Genomic DNA, 17,424 nt, shown 5'->3' with positions numbered 1-17,424 from the left:
TCTAGCTACTTTGGATGCTCTTGGTTAAGAACACCACTCGACTTTTGAGTCGTATTTGATACCTGATGCTGAGACTATGTAGTCTTCGTATCGATTGTACATTAATTGAATACGGAAATAAATTGTGTGATATATCTGTATGTAAAAATTGACATGATTAATGGAATATATTAAAAGACCACTGAAAAAAAGTTTCATGTGGATATCCTAACCACAACTGGCTCTAAAAAGAGAAGTAAAGAGAAATGATGTAAGCATGGCCACATGCAGAGAACGCTGCGAAATTCAGTGAAAAATTGGTACATGCAAGGTATTGCTGTCGTTCCTTATCATCTGAATAGAGATTAGCGGTTTAGCTGATACCAAGGAACTTTGTACATACTTGTCAGGTCTTCGTCAACCAAGACGGCGACGTTGTTGACGAGGATGTCCACTCCAGACAGGTTCTCTCTGATCCACTTGAAAACGGCCAGTACGCTCTCCTCTTTGCTGACGTCCGCTTCCAGGGCGTACAGTTTGCCAGGGGCATCCTTCAAAGCCAGAGCCTGCACGAAAGCAGAAACCACGGTGATGAAAAAGGAACGCAGAATATCGTTAGTTACCTGCTTACTAGAGAAAATATTATCCTCAACAAGAAGGTTGAGCAATTGCAGGTGACATATCTTTCTCTTTCTTTGGCCTCTGAACTGAGTCACCCAGTCGTTTACAAAGGAGTCTACAGTGTAATGTGGACACCGAACCACGAAGCTATTCGTAATTTTTAGCGAGTTCAAATCATAGTGGGACATTAGGAAAGTGTCACGTAACGTATCAAATTCTAGGACTGAACCGTGGATCTCAGGATTTTTAGTGTGTCACTTACCCACAGAGTCACTGGTTAATAAAACGATCAGGTGGTTTCGAAGTAACCAACCTGCATTCTACAGAATAGATTTAGCGAAGCCATGCGAAACTTAAGTCATACTGGCTTGACTTGGATCTGTGCTATGTTCTCCCACATATCACTTCAGTGCTTTGAACACTGGGTCATCACTCTACGTTGGATACAAGTGACAGACTGACTTGCTACATTAGTGCCAATGCCTTTAAACACTACTAATCACATGAGGTCATGAAAAACCCTCCCTTTTGTTAAAGGGACATTGTATGTCCTCTGCTGCCAATGTTAAATTATCGAATTTGTGACCCATTATCTTGGAAACTTTTTAAGACACCTGCTTACAATTTTCCATGACTATTGAATGCACCTTTCTAGATACACTGAACTAGAATTATTACTAAAATTGTATTGTGGGGCATGTTATCTTTTTTTTCAAACACTCAATTTTGACAGAATTTTGTAACTAAATGAACATAAAAACAAAACAACTCAGGATACTTTATTTATTCTAGGTCCATATGTGTTGAATCTCACACTTGGCATGCTGTAAAAATTTCCTGTCCCTACCATCAGTACGTTTTTAGAAAAAGCATCATTTATTGCATAAAATGTAGTTAAGAGATATTGAGGATTAAAACTTTTTTTTACAAATTCTTATACAGACTCACATTTCTGCGTCTTTTATGCACTAGAATTGCCCTGGCCCATAGTCTGTGTCTTCTTCAGCGTCACAACAGCCTAGTGCTTGCCTCCTCCTTTTCTTTCTCGCTTCTTTTGTCACTCGCTGAGCAGCTAACTCTACTTTACGTACACGAAGCTCATCCAGTTCCCGCAGTCCTTTAGCTGTGTTCTGTCCGAATTTTACCCCTAAGTTCTCCAGAACCTTAAGTCTTTCATAGTCCCCACCAATAAAAGTTATTGCAGCATCAGACACTGCAAACTTTAGAGTCATAGGCCAACAAATACATTTTTACGTACACGGCACCACACAGCATTATTGACGGACTCATCCACGTTCTGGGTCTTCCCATGTAAAAACGTCTTTAGTAGCTCAGGTTTTGCCATATCTCTGCAAATAGGTTTTATTGCCTCCATAACCGTCAAAGGAAGAGAGTGTTTGTGTGTAAATTCATGCAGGGTGCCAGAAAGGTCAGCTAGTCTATATTTACACCAAGTGTTTGGTGGAGGTGGACTCAAAGCATAACATGGCTTTTCATTGGTTGATATTCGACAGAAGAAAGTGCTCCACACAGCTCTTTTCATCTTCTCTAAATTGTCACATTTATCTCTAATGGCCTTCCCATGATATTCATGTAATTCATCACTTACTTTGTCTATTAGTCTTCCAGCATATTTTATTGTCTTGCCATCAGACACTTTTGTTACCCACCTCGGTTTTTTAGGTTTATTCGTAATGCCAACTTCTGAGACGTAGCAGTAGGCACAAAACAAAGCAATGCACAGCCTTCTAGACTTTGTAGTTCCCAAGATATGACTGCTGAACTGTGGCAGTATAAACGTAGCTGTGAAATTTGACAGTCACTTGACAACATTCAAAATATCATTTGAAGGTGTCACAATTGTCTGGTTTTAATGTATTATACATCAGAATATTCAGGAACGTCCAATGTACATTATGGGATAAAAAACAGAAAATGTCAAATTTCAGCGATTTTCATGTACAATGTCCTCTTCAGATTTTATAAAACATCCGTCACTGTTTCTTTAGACATCATTGGAACAGTTCCGTAGTCTTTGTAAAAATGGACTTTATTTACAAATTTTCAACAACATTGACACTTAACCTTCTGACATTTGGAATATGTTGGTGCATGGAGGTAATATTTTTTATTTGTATTGGTCTAAAGGTTCTAAAAGCTGTTCCATAACATTTATTGCTAAACCATTATGCGAATTAAGATAGCAAATTCATTTAAATTACTAGTGCTGCATAAAAGCATGCACACAATTAAATCTAACGCCAGTGATTGCAAATCTCAGATGTGCTGTTTCCTTTAATTCTTACACTGATGGGTCCTTGTAGTGCATTTCTGCAACTTGGGACGGCTGTCCAGCTTTGAGAATGCATAAGAGCACGGAGGGGATCACATCACACAGACCATAAAGATGTTTCTGCTGGAAGCCAGGATTCAGACAGTTACCTGTACATGCTCGGAAATGAGTGCTGTTTTTCTACAGTAGCGAGGATACTGGGCATTTACTGCTAGGACGGCACAATCTAAACTTTCAGTGCACAAGAAGCTTAAAGAATGCCTTTTAGAAGAGATAGAATCTGCGAAGGAAAGTGAAAAACACCAAGCACTCAGCATGGGACATAGCCATTGAGGGCCAGAGGAGGTTGCAGGTGTAGACGTTTAAATTACGGAGACTCGTGTGGATGTGCAGCTATTTCTGTTGGATGAAATGAGAGTGGTAGAGAATTTCTGTCTACTGTCCCACTCTAAGAGAGATCTAAATAGTAATGGTAAACCACCACAGTTTCGTTAGGAGATTTTGTATTTAGGTCAAGACGATAACGGTTGGTGGATGAGACTGAAAAGATGAAGATTTTTCAACTCACTGGTAAAAGAGGTTTGTAGATGTACAAACGCATGATCCCACAGCGATATATGCTCATACAGTATTCTTGATCATCAGCCCTCATCAAGTGGTTTAACTTCCGAGAGTTTAGGTCGAATGCTGTTTGGCTGTTTCAAGTGGTGACTATCGTGTGGTTGCAACCAACATCTTTACGAACCCCTCTTGCCCGCTATGACATCATTGGTATCCATTACAACACTATATAATATTTTTTGTTGTCCGCCAGCTGCAACCACTTCAACCTTTCTGTGGCTGCATCTCAGATATTAATCGGGTTAGCAGGAACAGTTGTTGCTCTTTTGTTGAAAGCCTATATTTATTTTCAAATGGAAATGATAATAACAAAAATGCAAATGACACTGTTTTAATAATAAAAACTTATATATGCAACCTGCTATTGTAGCAGTTCTTAGATCGGTTACTGCTGCTACATTTGTAGGTTATGAAGATTTAATTGAGTTGAACGTGGTGGTATAGTCGGCGCATAAGCGATGGGACCAGCATCTCCGAGGTAGCGATGAAGTGGGGATTTTCCCTACGACTGTTTCACGAGTGTACCAGGAATCTGGCAAAATATCAAATCTCCGACGTCGCTGTGGCCGGAAAAAATTCTACAAGAATGAGACCAACGACGACTGAAGAGAGTCGCTGAACGTGACAGAAATACAACCCTCCACAAATTGCTGCAGATTTCATTGTTGGGCCGTCAGCAAGTGTGAGCGTGCGAACCATTCAACGAAACATCATTGATATTGGCTTTCGGAGCCGAAGGCCCACTCTTATACCCTTGATGAGTGCACAGCACAAAGCTTTATGCCTCGCCTGGGCCCATCAACACTGACAATGGACTGTTGATGACTGTAAAGATGTTGCACAGTCAGACGAGTCTCGTTTCAAATTGTGTCGAGCAGATGGACTTGTATGGGTATGGAGACAACCTCATAAATCCATGGACCCTGCATGTCAGAAGGGGACTGTTGAAGCTGGTGGAGGCTCTGTAATGGTGTGAGACGTGTGCAGGTGGAGTGATATGGGACCCCTGAAACGTCTAGATACGACTCTGACAGATGACAAGTACGAAAGCGACCTGTCTGATCACCTGCATCCATTAATATCCATTGTGCATTCCGACGGATTTGGGTAATTCCAGCAGAACAATGCGATACCCCATATGTCCAGAATTGCTACAGTTGTTCCAGAAACACTTTTCCGCTGATCAGCAGACTTCCCAGACATGAACGTTATTGAACATACCTGGCAGGCATTGCAATGCGCTGTTCAGAGGAGATCTCCACCCCTCGTACTCTCATGTATTTATGGACAGACGTGCAGGATTCATGGTGTCAGTTCGCTGTAGCACTACTTCAGACACATTAGTCAAGTCCATGGTACGTCGTGTTGCGGCACTTCTGCATGCTCGCGGGGGCGTTACACTATATTAGGCAGGTGTACCAGTTTTTTTGCCTGTTCAGTATATGTATTGTACTATTGGTATTATATTTTGTGTTACTAGCCGAATGGAAATTAAATCTGCTGTAGACAGGGGAAATGCCTTCTTGTTCAATGAAAAATGTCGTGTACATCAATAATACTGTATAATATCTAAAAAGAAGAAATCAGTGTGCACTTAGAGAAAAAAAATAGATATAAAGCTCAAAGGAAAAATGCATTGCAGTTGACTAGAAAATCTTAATGTAGATATTGTGCTGTCTTTGGATTCTGTTTTAGGAAAGAAGAAGCTATTAGTTGACTCCCATGACAGATCACACCACGATAATTGTTTACTTATTTACTGTACTCACAGTGACTACGAAAGTTTCAGGTGTATTTTTAGAATGTTATTGCAAATATAATTCACATCACCAGCTATTGAAACGCATCGAGTTTTAGATGCTCTACATTTCTTTAAAATGTCACGCATACAATCATCATGGTTTATGAAGTCTGTATCTGCCAGTCCTTGCTGACAACTGTTGTGGGGTAGTTCTTCCAAAACCACTTCGTAACCTAGTTAATAGACCTCTATCCATATTGAATTCCAAAATTAAATTCAAATTACTACTGATGCACTAAAATGTGAAAGTTAGTGAAACAAGCACCAATGATTGAAAAACTAAGTACTTCTCAAATTCATTTCTCTTCTGTAAGGATACATGTAATGCTGCTTTGGTAGCTGGGTCTGCTAGCAGCCTGTGGGAAAGTGAGGGGCGCAGCTATCCAGTGGCTAAGACGTAGTAAAAACGTTTCTAGCTGAAATGTCAGGTACTGAAGCCACCCATTCACAAGCCAACAAGTTGGCCAACACCCCCCCCCCCCCCACCCCCCCACCCCCCCACCACCACCACTGAGCAGGTCACCGATCTGCGTATGCACACTGCAACTGTATGATGGAACCTACCTGTGCCCAGTCTCATGGCAGCTTTCACCATGCCAAAACAGAAGGGCAAGGGCAGAGTGTGGGGTGGCACGTAGCAGTTGGAAAGGGAGCTAGCGGAGAGCCAGTGGATCCAATACAACTAGACTGTAGACCCAACCACTATTCGCCCACATAAAGGTGAACGTGTCAGATCAGACCCGCTCGGCAGGGGGTTTGGTTGACTAATAGCCCTGTGAATGGATGGGTGGCTTAAGGCAGATATCCTGGTCACGGGGCCATTGTCAGAGACAGTACCACAAACGCAGCCCCCGAGTCAATTTTCACCAGGGCATATACTGTAAACTGTCATTGTGAGATGCCTAGGAAAGAATGCTTTCACAAAATGTGAATCCGCAAGGGGTGGGAAACATGACACACTCAAGCTGAAAGGAATCTGCTTGACTCACAGTAGGTCAGCAGGCCTGGTTGTTTAAATTTTGTACACAAATCTCAGGTTGGTTTACCAAAATCATTTTCACAGTGGGGAGGAAGTGCTTATTTTCAGTTCTTGTCGTTGGCAGAAATATGAAACCATTCTCATGACTAGAAAGAACTTCTGCTTTCCATCTGCTCTGAGGTAGATAATTCATTACTGGCTAATCACAGCCATTTCTTGAGGAGAAGGGAAACTGATGTCTGAACTCGAAAGGTCTCTAGCGATTGGCTGAAGAGAATCCGGTGCTGATCCACTGTAGAGCTGCATAGATGGAGGTTGTCGTCCTAGAGCTGGCCATAGGTGCCAGAGTTAAACTTATAACTTTCAGCTGTCATTAGAGTCATACTCAGCCTGAGTCTTAGACCGATGGTAAGAATAAGCCGCGAGAGTTGTGACGAGAAGACCGTGAAGTTTTTCATTGTAAGCTAGAGTCATTAATTTCTAAAATTAATCCAAACAGTCGGCTAGTTGAAGTGATCACGTGTTTAGGCAAGGGTGCTGGTGCTTGCATGGACGTTTCTGGGTCCTTTTTTTCAGTGTATTGAAAAATTCATGAGGGTTTAGGTGGACAAAGCGAATTGTATCATTTAATTTCCAGTTCCACCAAACTGTGACAAGGTCTTACCGCGTCTCATTTACAATCCAAGTGAACCTCTGTGCACTGCAATGTTAATTGTTTTGTGTAGTGGAATCCAATTAATTTTTTTAGGAATAAACAACAGTTTGGTGTGACATTTCGTTTCATTTTGTTGAACGATGAAACCTCTATCGGTTACCATATCTAAAGGTACGACACACACCATTCATGTTTATTCGGCCACCCGTGTTTAAATTCAGATTCTTACTAGTTTCCGTCGCGTGACTGTTTTCTTAATACTTTCACATGATCGTTTGGGAAGTGTCTGTTACTGTGCTAATCACTGGGGTCAGATCTTGTTAGCATCTCGTGGGTAGGTTAAATGCTCAACTGTAGTCTCACATAACGTAAAATCCCAATTTGAGTTTTATTAAAACCCAGAACATGGGGATTTGTTTTGGTTTCAGTATAACTACTGACTATTTTAGTGTTGTGATCTGCGGGTAAACGAAAGTTTTGGATAAACAATCACTTAAAATTCAAAACTGATTATGAAATGGTTTACTGTCCCTATATAAACAGTGGCAGTGGTCCAGAGTGTGAGTGTATTGCAACGATATGACATCACAAGTCGTTGCTTCCCCATAGTCTGCGCGTGACGGAAATCTAAATAGCTGTTAAACGTGAACAGACATCTGATAGAGAAACTGACTGCTACAATAGGTTAAGTTAGAAAAAGTTTTATTCTATCTGTGACATACAGATGTTCTTAGCGTTGAACCTAAACAAATTAGGCACCGGATGATGGTCGAAAGCCCATAACTCATAGTCCTATCATCATATAAGAGATGTGACATTTAAATTAATATTGTTATGTGGCTAACTGCGTGAATGAAGATGCAGTTGCACAAATTATTTACAGTGACATATGTTTGCCACATAGTTAAGGAGTATATGTCATGCGTTTACTGTGTCTTTAAAAAAATGTATTTCCGTTGATGTTGCTGTTTTTGGCAGATGCGTAGCCAGTAATCTGTTAATGTTCACTTGACGACTAGCAGTATGATGGTGAGAGTGAAGTTGAGCATGTGAAATCGTGTGAGTGGAGTGGTGTCATTGTGTACGGGGTGTATCATTTAATACGTAAACTAACGCTGGTGAAATGTAGGAAGGTAAAGCAAATAATTAATGACATATTCTACACTACTGTCGCTAACCTCCACTCCCTTACGAACTTGCTTACTGTAGACTAAGAAAGAGACCTCATGTACTGCTCTGATCACTTTTTTCATAGTTGTAATAAGCAGTCTGTGGATAACGAAACCTTCATTACTCTTACTCAAATCCTTCAATCATTCCTGTTGTTTGTAACATAGATAAAAATTAAAGTGATATTCTGGGCGTATTATGGTCTCGGAATATCGGTTCTCTGCGTTTCGAGAATCTGAACGTGTATAATGACCAATCGTTTATTAGATACGTGTTCTGGCGCACATGTATTTTTTGCTCCCATATTCGTTCTTTGTGTTCTTCACTCACTCTCAGAGTATATTTCAATGCCTTTTTACAAGTACAATTATTGTAAGAATTCGTGAGATTTGCACTTTCGGTACCATGTGGTCACGCATTGCGCGCCTTCATTATTTCACCGCCTGTATGCTTAAATTGTGGTTGGTATATCTGTTGTTTGTGCTATTTTCGAGCCATTAAAGATATTTTAGATATTGTTGTCACTGACTTTAAATACCCTCTGCGTAATGGTCCGTAATCTTTGGCCTATCTTTCCCATGGTTAGGGAACACCCAGTTACATAAAGATTTTCTTTCGGTATATGAGGTACGTTTGTCGCTATATGAGTGTACCAGATGCGGTAAAGGTGTGCACAGAGAAATTCCGTCGCGCAAACTGAAATTGACTTATCGTATTGTTTCATATCCTCTATATAGTAAATAAGATGGATTGTTAATGAAGATTTGTTACAAGCGCCACCTACTGATAGAGCAAGTACCTATTTTCAGTAAGATTTGTTATACCTATCAGTTAGAAACTGAAGCAAGTAAAACCACGAAAGTTTCTTCATATTGCATTAAATTTCGTTGTGAAATTTTATAGATTACTAATAGTACACTGTTAACACGTCACATAAATTTTCCCGGATATATTATCTTTGGCTCCAAAGGAGGTTGAAATTTAGCGGGTGTAGTGCTCTTGTTATTTGGTTGCATGCAGATAGAAGCTGGTCATTCTTTGAGTGTTTCTTGTGATAATCTGATTTTCATATTTATTCCTCATTTCGTAGTAAGTCTATTTACGCTACTAATTGTTCGGAAGAACAAAAGATTGAAGACACTTACAAAATTTTCGTATAAAAATTCTATACTTCAGGTATAGAGTTTCGTGTTCCTGCATGACATGCCATGGCAAGATACTTAAAAGATGAGGAGATACTGGAGTCACTTCAGGAGGATTTTCCAAATGATATTCATTCATCAAGTGAGAAAAGTAGTGATTCTGAAGCAAAACACATTCTTGAAGAACTGGAACTCAAGAACTCACAGGCCAACCAAAAGGAAAATGACACCACATCATGTATCAATCGTCAACAAATACTTCCACTCAACCTTAAGAAGCACCAGAAATTACATTTTAGGATAGTAATGACAAGAAGAAACATCTTCCAACTCTTTTCAGAACAAAAGAAGAAAGACAGGATTTTCACCTTCGAGTGAAATTCGAATCAAAATATTGCAGCTCATGGTCAGATTTTATTGGTAGTCGTGGGGGATATGAAAATTGTACAGAATTATGGGCACATTGGAAACTTTGTTCTTTGGGGCCCAAAGTGCAAAATGTCATCTAACGACATTGTTATTACGAATATCAGCCAGCTAAACTGGTCGTCAGCCAGCTAAACTGCTCTTTAAATGATTTTTATTTTAAAAATCACTCACGATGAGCCCATTTCCGCATATTGCTGACAGTAGATGCTCTGTAACTACGTAAATAAAATATGGTCTTAGTATAATGGTCCGTAACTATGATCCGAAAAGTTATAATACAATTGTTTGGTGTTTTTACCTTACATGTAATATCGTTGCTGCAATGTCCTGTCTTTTCCTTAGAATTATTGTTTGTACTCAGATGTACGTTGAAGACGTATATCTGCCTTTGACAACTTGGATGACAGTGGATCAGCGATGTTACATGTTTACATGGCTACCATTATAATGGTAACCATGTAGACATCTAATAATTGTACCATTATAAAGGTAATTATGTAAACATGTAATATCGCTTATCCACATGTTTATAACGGGAACTGTGTAAACATGTAATATCGCTGAACCATTGTCATTCAATCTGTCAAGAGAAAAATAGCACACATAAAAACCGACTAAAGTTAGATACACGTCTCCATCGACATCTGAGGAGAAACTATTAGTTCTAAAAAAAGACGGGACATAACAGCAACGATATTATATGTAAGATAAAAATACCAAATTAATAGAATTATCTGGTCATTGTTACAGACCATTATATTACGACCTTTACTTACTTTTCTATTTACAGTGCCCCTGGTAATGGCAGTATGCCAGAATGGGGTCACAGTGAGTGATTTATAAAATAAAAACCATCTAAAAAGAAGTGTAGCTGGTTGATATTCATACTAATGTCATTGAAAATGTTCGAAATTTAAGGCATTTTTATGTAAAATGAGAAAAAAATTGTTTTTACCAGTACCGCCTTTGAAAAAGTATGAGGTTCACTCAATCTACCTTTGCCTTACACGTAATGTGGGACCACATAAATGCGGGTATGGTGGCGCCATATATTGGCAGAGAGACTGACGTACCGTTTGATGTTGCCTAGCGCCAGTGTGTTTTCAGGCCGAAGAGAAGGTGGTCACACAAGTTATCGACCACTACCAGACATGCAGGCGGGTAAGCACGAACAGCCCGCCCAGTTAGCCGTGCGGTCTAACGCACGGCTTCCGGGACTGGGAAGGAGCGCCTGGTCCCCGGCACGTATCCACCCGGCGGACTTGTGTCGAGCTCCGGTGAGCCGGCCAGTCTGTGGATGGTTTTTAGGCGGTTTTCCATCTGCCTCGGCGAATGCGGGCTGGTTCCTCTTATTCCTCCTCAGGTACACTATGTCGGCAATTGCTGCGCAAACAAGTTCTCCACATACGCGTTCACCACCATTACTCTACCACCCAAACATAGGGGTTGCACTCGTCTGGTGTGAGACATTCCCTGGAGGGGGGTCCACTGGGGGCCGAACCGCACAATAACCCTGAAGAAGTGGTTCGGTTTGGGTCGGCGGAGGGGTGAAGTGGACTGCGGTAGTCGTCGTGGGGTTGTGGACCACTGTGGCTGCGGCGGGGACGGAGCCTCTCCGTCGTTTCTAGGCCCCCGGTTGACATACAGTACAATACATACAAGCAGAAACAACGAGCAGTGATTCGATTTTTGGCGGCGGAGGGAGTTGCAGGCCGAGAAATGTATCGACAGATGAAGGTCGTTTACGGTGAGTACAGTCTGAGTCGTAAGTATTGTGGAATGGCGCAAACGATTCCTTGAGGGGCGCGAGTCACTGGAAGACGATGCTGGTCCTGGACAGGCTCATCGTGTCATCACACCGGAAATGGTTGCGGAAGTGAATGCTTTAGTCTTGGACAACCGCAGAATCACTGTGGACGAGATCCATCGGTGTTTGGACTTCCAAAACACCCTATCCGCGGATATCGATTCGCAACGGACGACGAAGTGTGTGACTGGGACCAGGACTGGATCCGACAGCAGCCTATTAGCTTCTCCGAGGATGAAATCGACCGGCTAGTGACGCAATAGGATAAATGTGCCAACAGTTTTGGCGACTATTTTTGAGTATATGTACTGTGTATAACTCCGTTTTTGAGTTAATAAAATCGTTTCCGTTACATTACACTGGTGGCCGGGTTTCATTTATACGCCTCTTATAGAAGGATCCGAAAAAATAGGCCAGGATGGGATAATCGGCCATTGAATTTTTTTGACCTGAACATTGCTGCTGCCTGCCGAGAAGTGATCACAGTAGTTCCAATACACACCGTCATTGTTGTCATGAGTTTGACAGTGGGAGTCTGTTCTGTTATATTCTTAGTAAGGACTTTCCTGATTTTCAGTTGTTTGATGAAAAGTAAGCCATTTATAGTACTCTTGTTACCTTGTTAATACCTAGAGTAATAATTTTTAAAATATCACTGTTTAGACAACCTTTTTTCGCTTACAAATGTAGCTCCTTGTTGTTTCTTCCTGTCTGATAGCTTGACTTATGAACCGCTGATGTCGACATGACATCCGACCGGGAAATATGGCCACCTACTGCTCGGGAGAAGTGGCCAAGTTTACCACTTTCCCAATACTTTAACTTTAATCGGTTCACCTCACTGGGAGGTACTTACTTCGATGTATCGCAAACAGTACTATAGACTGATTTCTAAATCCTTTTATACACAAAGATATATTTCTATCCCTTCGAGACGATTTTGAAATGATTAATTATATTTAGTGTTCTGGCCTATCGACAAGTGCCGGCATGAAGATGAAAAACGCAAGAGCAGAGAGGCAACAGTACGCTGACTAGGACGTCACCACGACAGGAGCGGCAACTGTACTAAGAGAATATAAGCGCCGCTCCTGCTGAAACCTCCCCTTAGAAAAATTATGAATGACTGTGCTGGTAAACTTCGAAGTTATTTGATATTCAGACAGCTGAGCAATACTGAACGTATTCAGGCAGTTCTCTCTTTACTTATTCTGATCATCACTAAACTGACACACAATATTTTAGCGCAACGCAGTCTGACTTTCAATAATCCCTACAAAAGAATGGCCCTGACTAACAATATCCTATACCTTTCATGAATCATTTGTCTCACAAAAATCTTCATTACTCGAACTACTGCAATACGACGAGCGCCAATACTGCGAGCTAAATAAAAGATTCTAACTACTGAAGGCACTAACAACTGATAGGCATAGTTAGCAAATGAAAGATTTTGATAGAGAACAAACAATGTATTTACCTTAATAGGGTTCAAAAGTCATCATATATCAGTTCATGACACCCAGTCTTACAAATTTCCTTTTTCTGACGGACACCCGTCCTGATCGCCCGTTCTCAAAACTCTGGCATCTCTCTCCCAACATCCACCACTGCTGGCGGCTCACTTCCAACCGCACAACGCTAAGCGCTGTTCACCTCAATCTGCCCAACACTACACAAGCGAATATTCCAACAATGAGTCCAACCAGCCACAGACTGCACTCAGCACAGTCAGTGATTTTGATACAGAGCACTACGTGGCGTTACCGACATAAAAACCTAAACAGCCTACTTACACTGCCAGCCTCGGCTGGACAGTAGTAGGACGGCACTAGCAGACCCGGAGTAGAAGAGCCGTCATCCTAGCTGTTACAGTGAGACTTGTGCCTTATATTAATTGCTTATATGGACATTGTATGTAGCAAAGGACACTGACTGCGTGTCGCCAGTGGCTTGTGACGCAGAAGTGAAATACATAAAAATACATCCTGCAATGGAGATTAACAAAACAATTGTGCCAAAGGCCTATAGACTTATAAGCGAACAGTTTCCCGTGACATGTGGTGTAAAACAAGGCTGTGTTCTAGCTCCCACACTCTTCTCACTTTACTTCGCAGTTGTTATGAGAGACGCGACCAAACCCTGTAGTAATCAAATTAGTCTCGACACAAGGACAGACAAAAGTGTCTTCAACATCTCTCGCCTCAGAACAAAAAGTCGCGTAACCAAACTAACCATCTTAGAGATTCTCTACGCGGATGGCTAATTCTTGCGAAACTCTTCAGACTTACATAAATGTGCTAAATGCCTCCTGCAGAAGATTTGGCTTAGCCATTAGCATCACTAAAACGCAAGTTCTCAAACAGCCACTTAGAGCTCTTAATGCAGATGACTCCAGTATTGAGATAAATAACAAACCCTTGCAAAATGTGTCAAATTTCAAATACTTGGGAAGCCAAATTAGAAGTGACAACAGCCTGACAACGGAAATCGCAGCGCGTATAGCCAGCGCAGCCTCAGCCTTCGGTAAGCTTAATGACCGAGTATGGAAATCACATGATCTCAAACTACAAACAAAAATTGCAGTCTACAAAGCAGTAGTATTATCCACCTTACTCTATGCCTCGGAAACCTGGTGCTGTTACAAAGCTGACATCAAGAAGCTAGATAAATTTCATCTTCGATGTCTGAGATCAATTCTGCGCATCAAATGGAAAGACCGTGTCCCAAACACGGAGATTTTGCGCCGCGTGAAACTGGCTGGTATTGAAGCTTCAATAATGAAACATCAACTGAGATGGAGTGGTCACATAGTACGCATGGATGACAGTAGGCTACCTAAAGCGGTGATCTACTCGCAGCTCTCGTGCGGGAAGAGGAGGAAAGGTGGTCAACACCTGCGATATAAAGACACCATTAAACGCCACCTTGCAGCCTGTGGCATTCCAAGCAACCGTTGGGAGGAGCTAGCATTGCGCCGATCGGAGTGGCGATCAACTGTACATAAGAGCATCGAACATTTCGAGCAAAAGCGTCTAATGAACCTGGATGCTAAAAGAGAGCTACCTCAGCTCAAACCTGTCTACACGTATACTTACAACTCTGCTGGTCAACTTCACTGTGCTTCACGCAACAGGATGTTCAAAGCGAAATTCGGATTGGCGAGCCACATCCGAGCCTACCACAACAAGGACAGAGAAGACTAACGGAGTCGCTGTCGCCGGACACGGCGAGGAGGACATCATCATCATCATCATCAAGTTCTAGGGGACTGATGACCTCATATGTTAAGTCCCATAGTGCTCAGCGCCATTTGAACCATTTTTGGTCAGAAATAAAGTAATTTACGCATTTTAACCTGTTCGATTTGAAGTGGGGATGCAGGTTGTGGTGCAGCAAGTGTCGCTAGACAGGGGAGTGACGGAGCCCAAGTATTCATCGTAAGAAGTATCTACCCTAAATGGGCGTAGTTAGGTTTCTTTCCTGTGAAGGAGTTGTTAGAAGGCACGATGCAGTGGGAATTGCTGCATCATTCCATAAAAAGAAAAGGTTGTTAGACATCAGCAACACCAGTTGTCTCTCACTCGTTAGTTCGTCGTTATTACGTCTACAAAACCTAGCAAAAACTAAGTATCACTTATCCTTCGTCGTTTTAAAAATAAAAGTATTCAAAGAAAACATTTCTTTTCTTTTTAAAGTTCAGTTGAGCGCTAATGTTAGTGCAGGTTCTGTATAGGCGTGGGTGTGCCAACTAATAACTGAATGCACTCAAAAAGGATCTGAACTACTACTATAAGGTTGCGTTTCTACCAGTTCAGGTACGGAACCACAAAATTGAGAAATGACGAACCGAGTGTACAAAATCAGATTTCGTGATCAAAAAAATATTCGCTGGTAAGCCCAGCTGCAAAGGTTCAGTGTAGTGGTCTGTAGATCCTGGATAGGACCCAGACTGTATAAAATTCTTCCTCTTTTTGTGTGGTCAAATTTGCCGAGAAAAGAGGCGCCGCATTTTCTGTTGGTGCCCTTGGGGTACACGCATGGGCCTTCCTGGCTCTGGTGACACGGCAGCAGACGTACCTGCACCGGCCGAGCGGTTCTAGGCGCTTCAGTCCGGAACAGCGCGACAGCTACGGTCGAAGGTTCGAATCCTGCCTCGGGCATGGACGTGTGTGATGTCCTTAGGTTAGTTAAGTTTAAGTAGCTTAAGTTCTAGGGTACTGATGACCTCAGATGTTAAGTCCCATACTGATCAAAGCCATCTGAACCATTTTGAACGTACCTGCACCCTGGCGCGCCTCCTGGCGACGCCCACGACGTTGACGCCGTGCCGGAGCAGCGCCTGCGTGATGGCGGCGCCTATGCCTGCCCCGGCGCCGGTCACCAGCGCAACACGTCCCTTGTACAGCGCCATCTCGAACCACGCTCGATCGCTCTGACTACGGCGGGGTTCTGGCGCAGCCGGACTTTAATACTCCGTCCGCGATGTGCTTTTTCTTTTTTCTTGTCGCTCTCTCTGAAGTCCGGCGGTCGCAAGAGAGATAACCCCGGGCTGTGTACTGCCGGACCTGCGGCGTGACATTCGTCAATTGGTCATCTGACGACACCCGCCATACAAAACGCTGAGTCAGCCGAGACGTCAGTTCTGGAACACGTTACTTGATACCTCCGTCTCTCCGCGAAACCAAGAATCACGCAGAGAGGGATGCAGTTTATAGAACTAGGTGTACAAAATTTCGCAAATCTAGCCTTGATACCACTCCGTCTTCAGGCCAGAAGTGGCCCAACGGGACCATCCGACCGCCGTGTCATCCTCAAAAAAATGGTTCAAATGGCTCTGAGCGCTATGGGACTCAACTGCTGTGGTCATAAGTCCCCTAGAACTTAGAACTACGTAAACCTAACTAACCTAAGGACATCACACACATCCATGCCCGAGGCAGGATTCGAACCTGCGACCGTAGCGGTCGTGCGGTTCCAGACTGTAGCTCCTTTAACCGCTCGGCCACTCCGGCCGGCTGTCATCCTCAATGAGGATGCCGATGGGAGGGGCTTGTCGTCAGCACACCACCGCTCTCCCGGTCGTTATGATGGTTTTCTTTGACCGGAGCTGCTGCTGTTCGGTAGAGTGGCTCCTTAGTTGGCATGACGAGACTGAGTGCACGCCGAAGAATGGCAACAGCTCATGGCGGCTCGGATGGTCACCCATCCAAGTGCCAGCCACGCCCGACAGCGCTTAACTTCGGTGATCTGTCGGGAACCGATGCATCCACTGCGGCAAGGCCGTTGCCCTAGCCTTGGTAGATTTTGAGAAAAAAGTTTTTTTTTTGAGTCATCACTCTTCTTACTGGTATGATGCGGCCCAGCACGAATTCCTGTTAGAGGCCACATGTCCTGTGGATACACAGTATGTGTTTCTAATGCAGAGGTATCCATTGCCTTCTGCTTCCTCATGTCGTTGACCATTGCTGATTCCCCCTTCTTTAAGGGTAGTTTCCCACTCCAAGCACAAGAAAGTGCCCTGAACCTCTGTCTGCTCTTCCGCCCTCTTTGACAAGGCCCTTGGCAGAAAGACGCGGACTTCTTATGCCGGAAGTCTTCGGCCGGCAGTGCTGATTATTAATCAAATTTTAAGCGCTGGCAGGTTCGGGATCCGGGCCGAGGCCGTTCTGATTTGTAATCGAACACGTTACCCCCCCCCCCCCCCTTTTTTGAAATTTCATTTTTTTCCTAACTGTTCGTTATATTTGCTCGGGGTGGACATCCCACGACAACCGTTAATGTTCATCGTTGATCCATTCCTCAGGTTTTTGTCACAGAGGGCAGATAACCCTCTGACCGAACATGCTGAACTGCCGTCCCGACAGACCTAGGCCACGGCTGCATCCACGACAGAAAAATGCGCATAATATTTAAGAAACATCATT

General features: G+C 42.8%; 1 protein-coding gene and 1 pseudogene across 1 annotated transcript in view; both read right to left on the bottom strand.

Moving 5' to 3' along the window:
* LOC126100785 (dehydrogenase/reductase SDR family member 11-like) overlaps positions 1-15,949 on the bottom strand; it is a 38,833-nt gene extending 22,884 nt beyond the window's left edge. The window contains exons 1-2 of the mRNA XM_049911406.1: positions 15,780-15,949; positions 383-545 (exon numbers count right to left, since the gene is read on the bottom strand). Coding sequence (XP_049767363.1) covers positions 383-545; positions 15,780-15,911 — 295 coding nt within the window. The 5' untranslated portion in view covers positions 15,912-15,949. The remainder of the gene's footprint in view (positions 1-382; positions 546-15,779) is intronic.
* Positions 15,950-16,670: 721 nt separating this feature from the next.
* On the bottom strand, positions 16,671-16,788 carry LOC126102259 (5S ribosomal RNA; annotated as a pseudogene).
* Positions 16,789-17,424: the final 636 nt, after the last annotated feature.

The sequence above is a fragment of the Schistocerca cancellata genome, chromosome 9 (assembly GCF_023864275.1).
Source record: "Schistocerca cancellata isolate TAMUIC-IGC-003103 chromosome 9, iqSchCanc2.1, whole genome shotgun sequence".
Classification (NCBI taxonomy): domain Eukaryota; kingdom Metazoa; phylum Arthropoda; class Insecta; order Orthoptera; family Acrididae; genus Schistocerca; species Schistocerca cancellata.
This window is presented reverse-complemented; position numbering and strand designations above follow the sequence as displayed.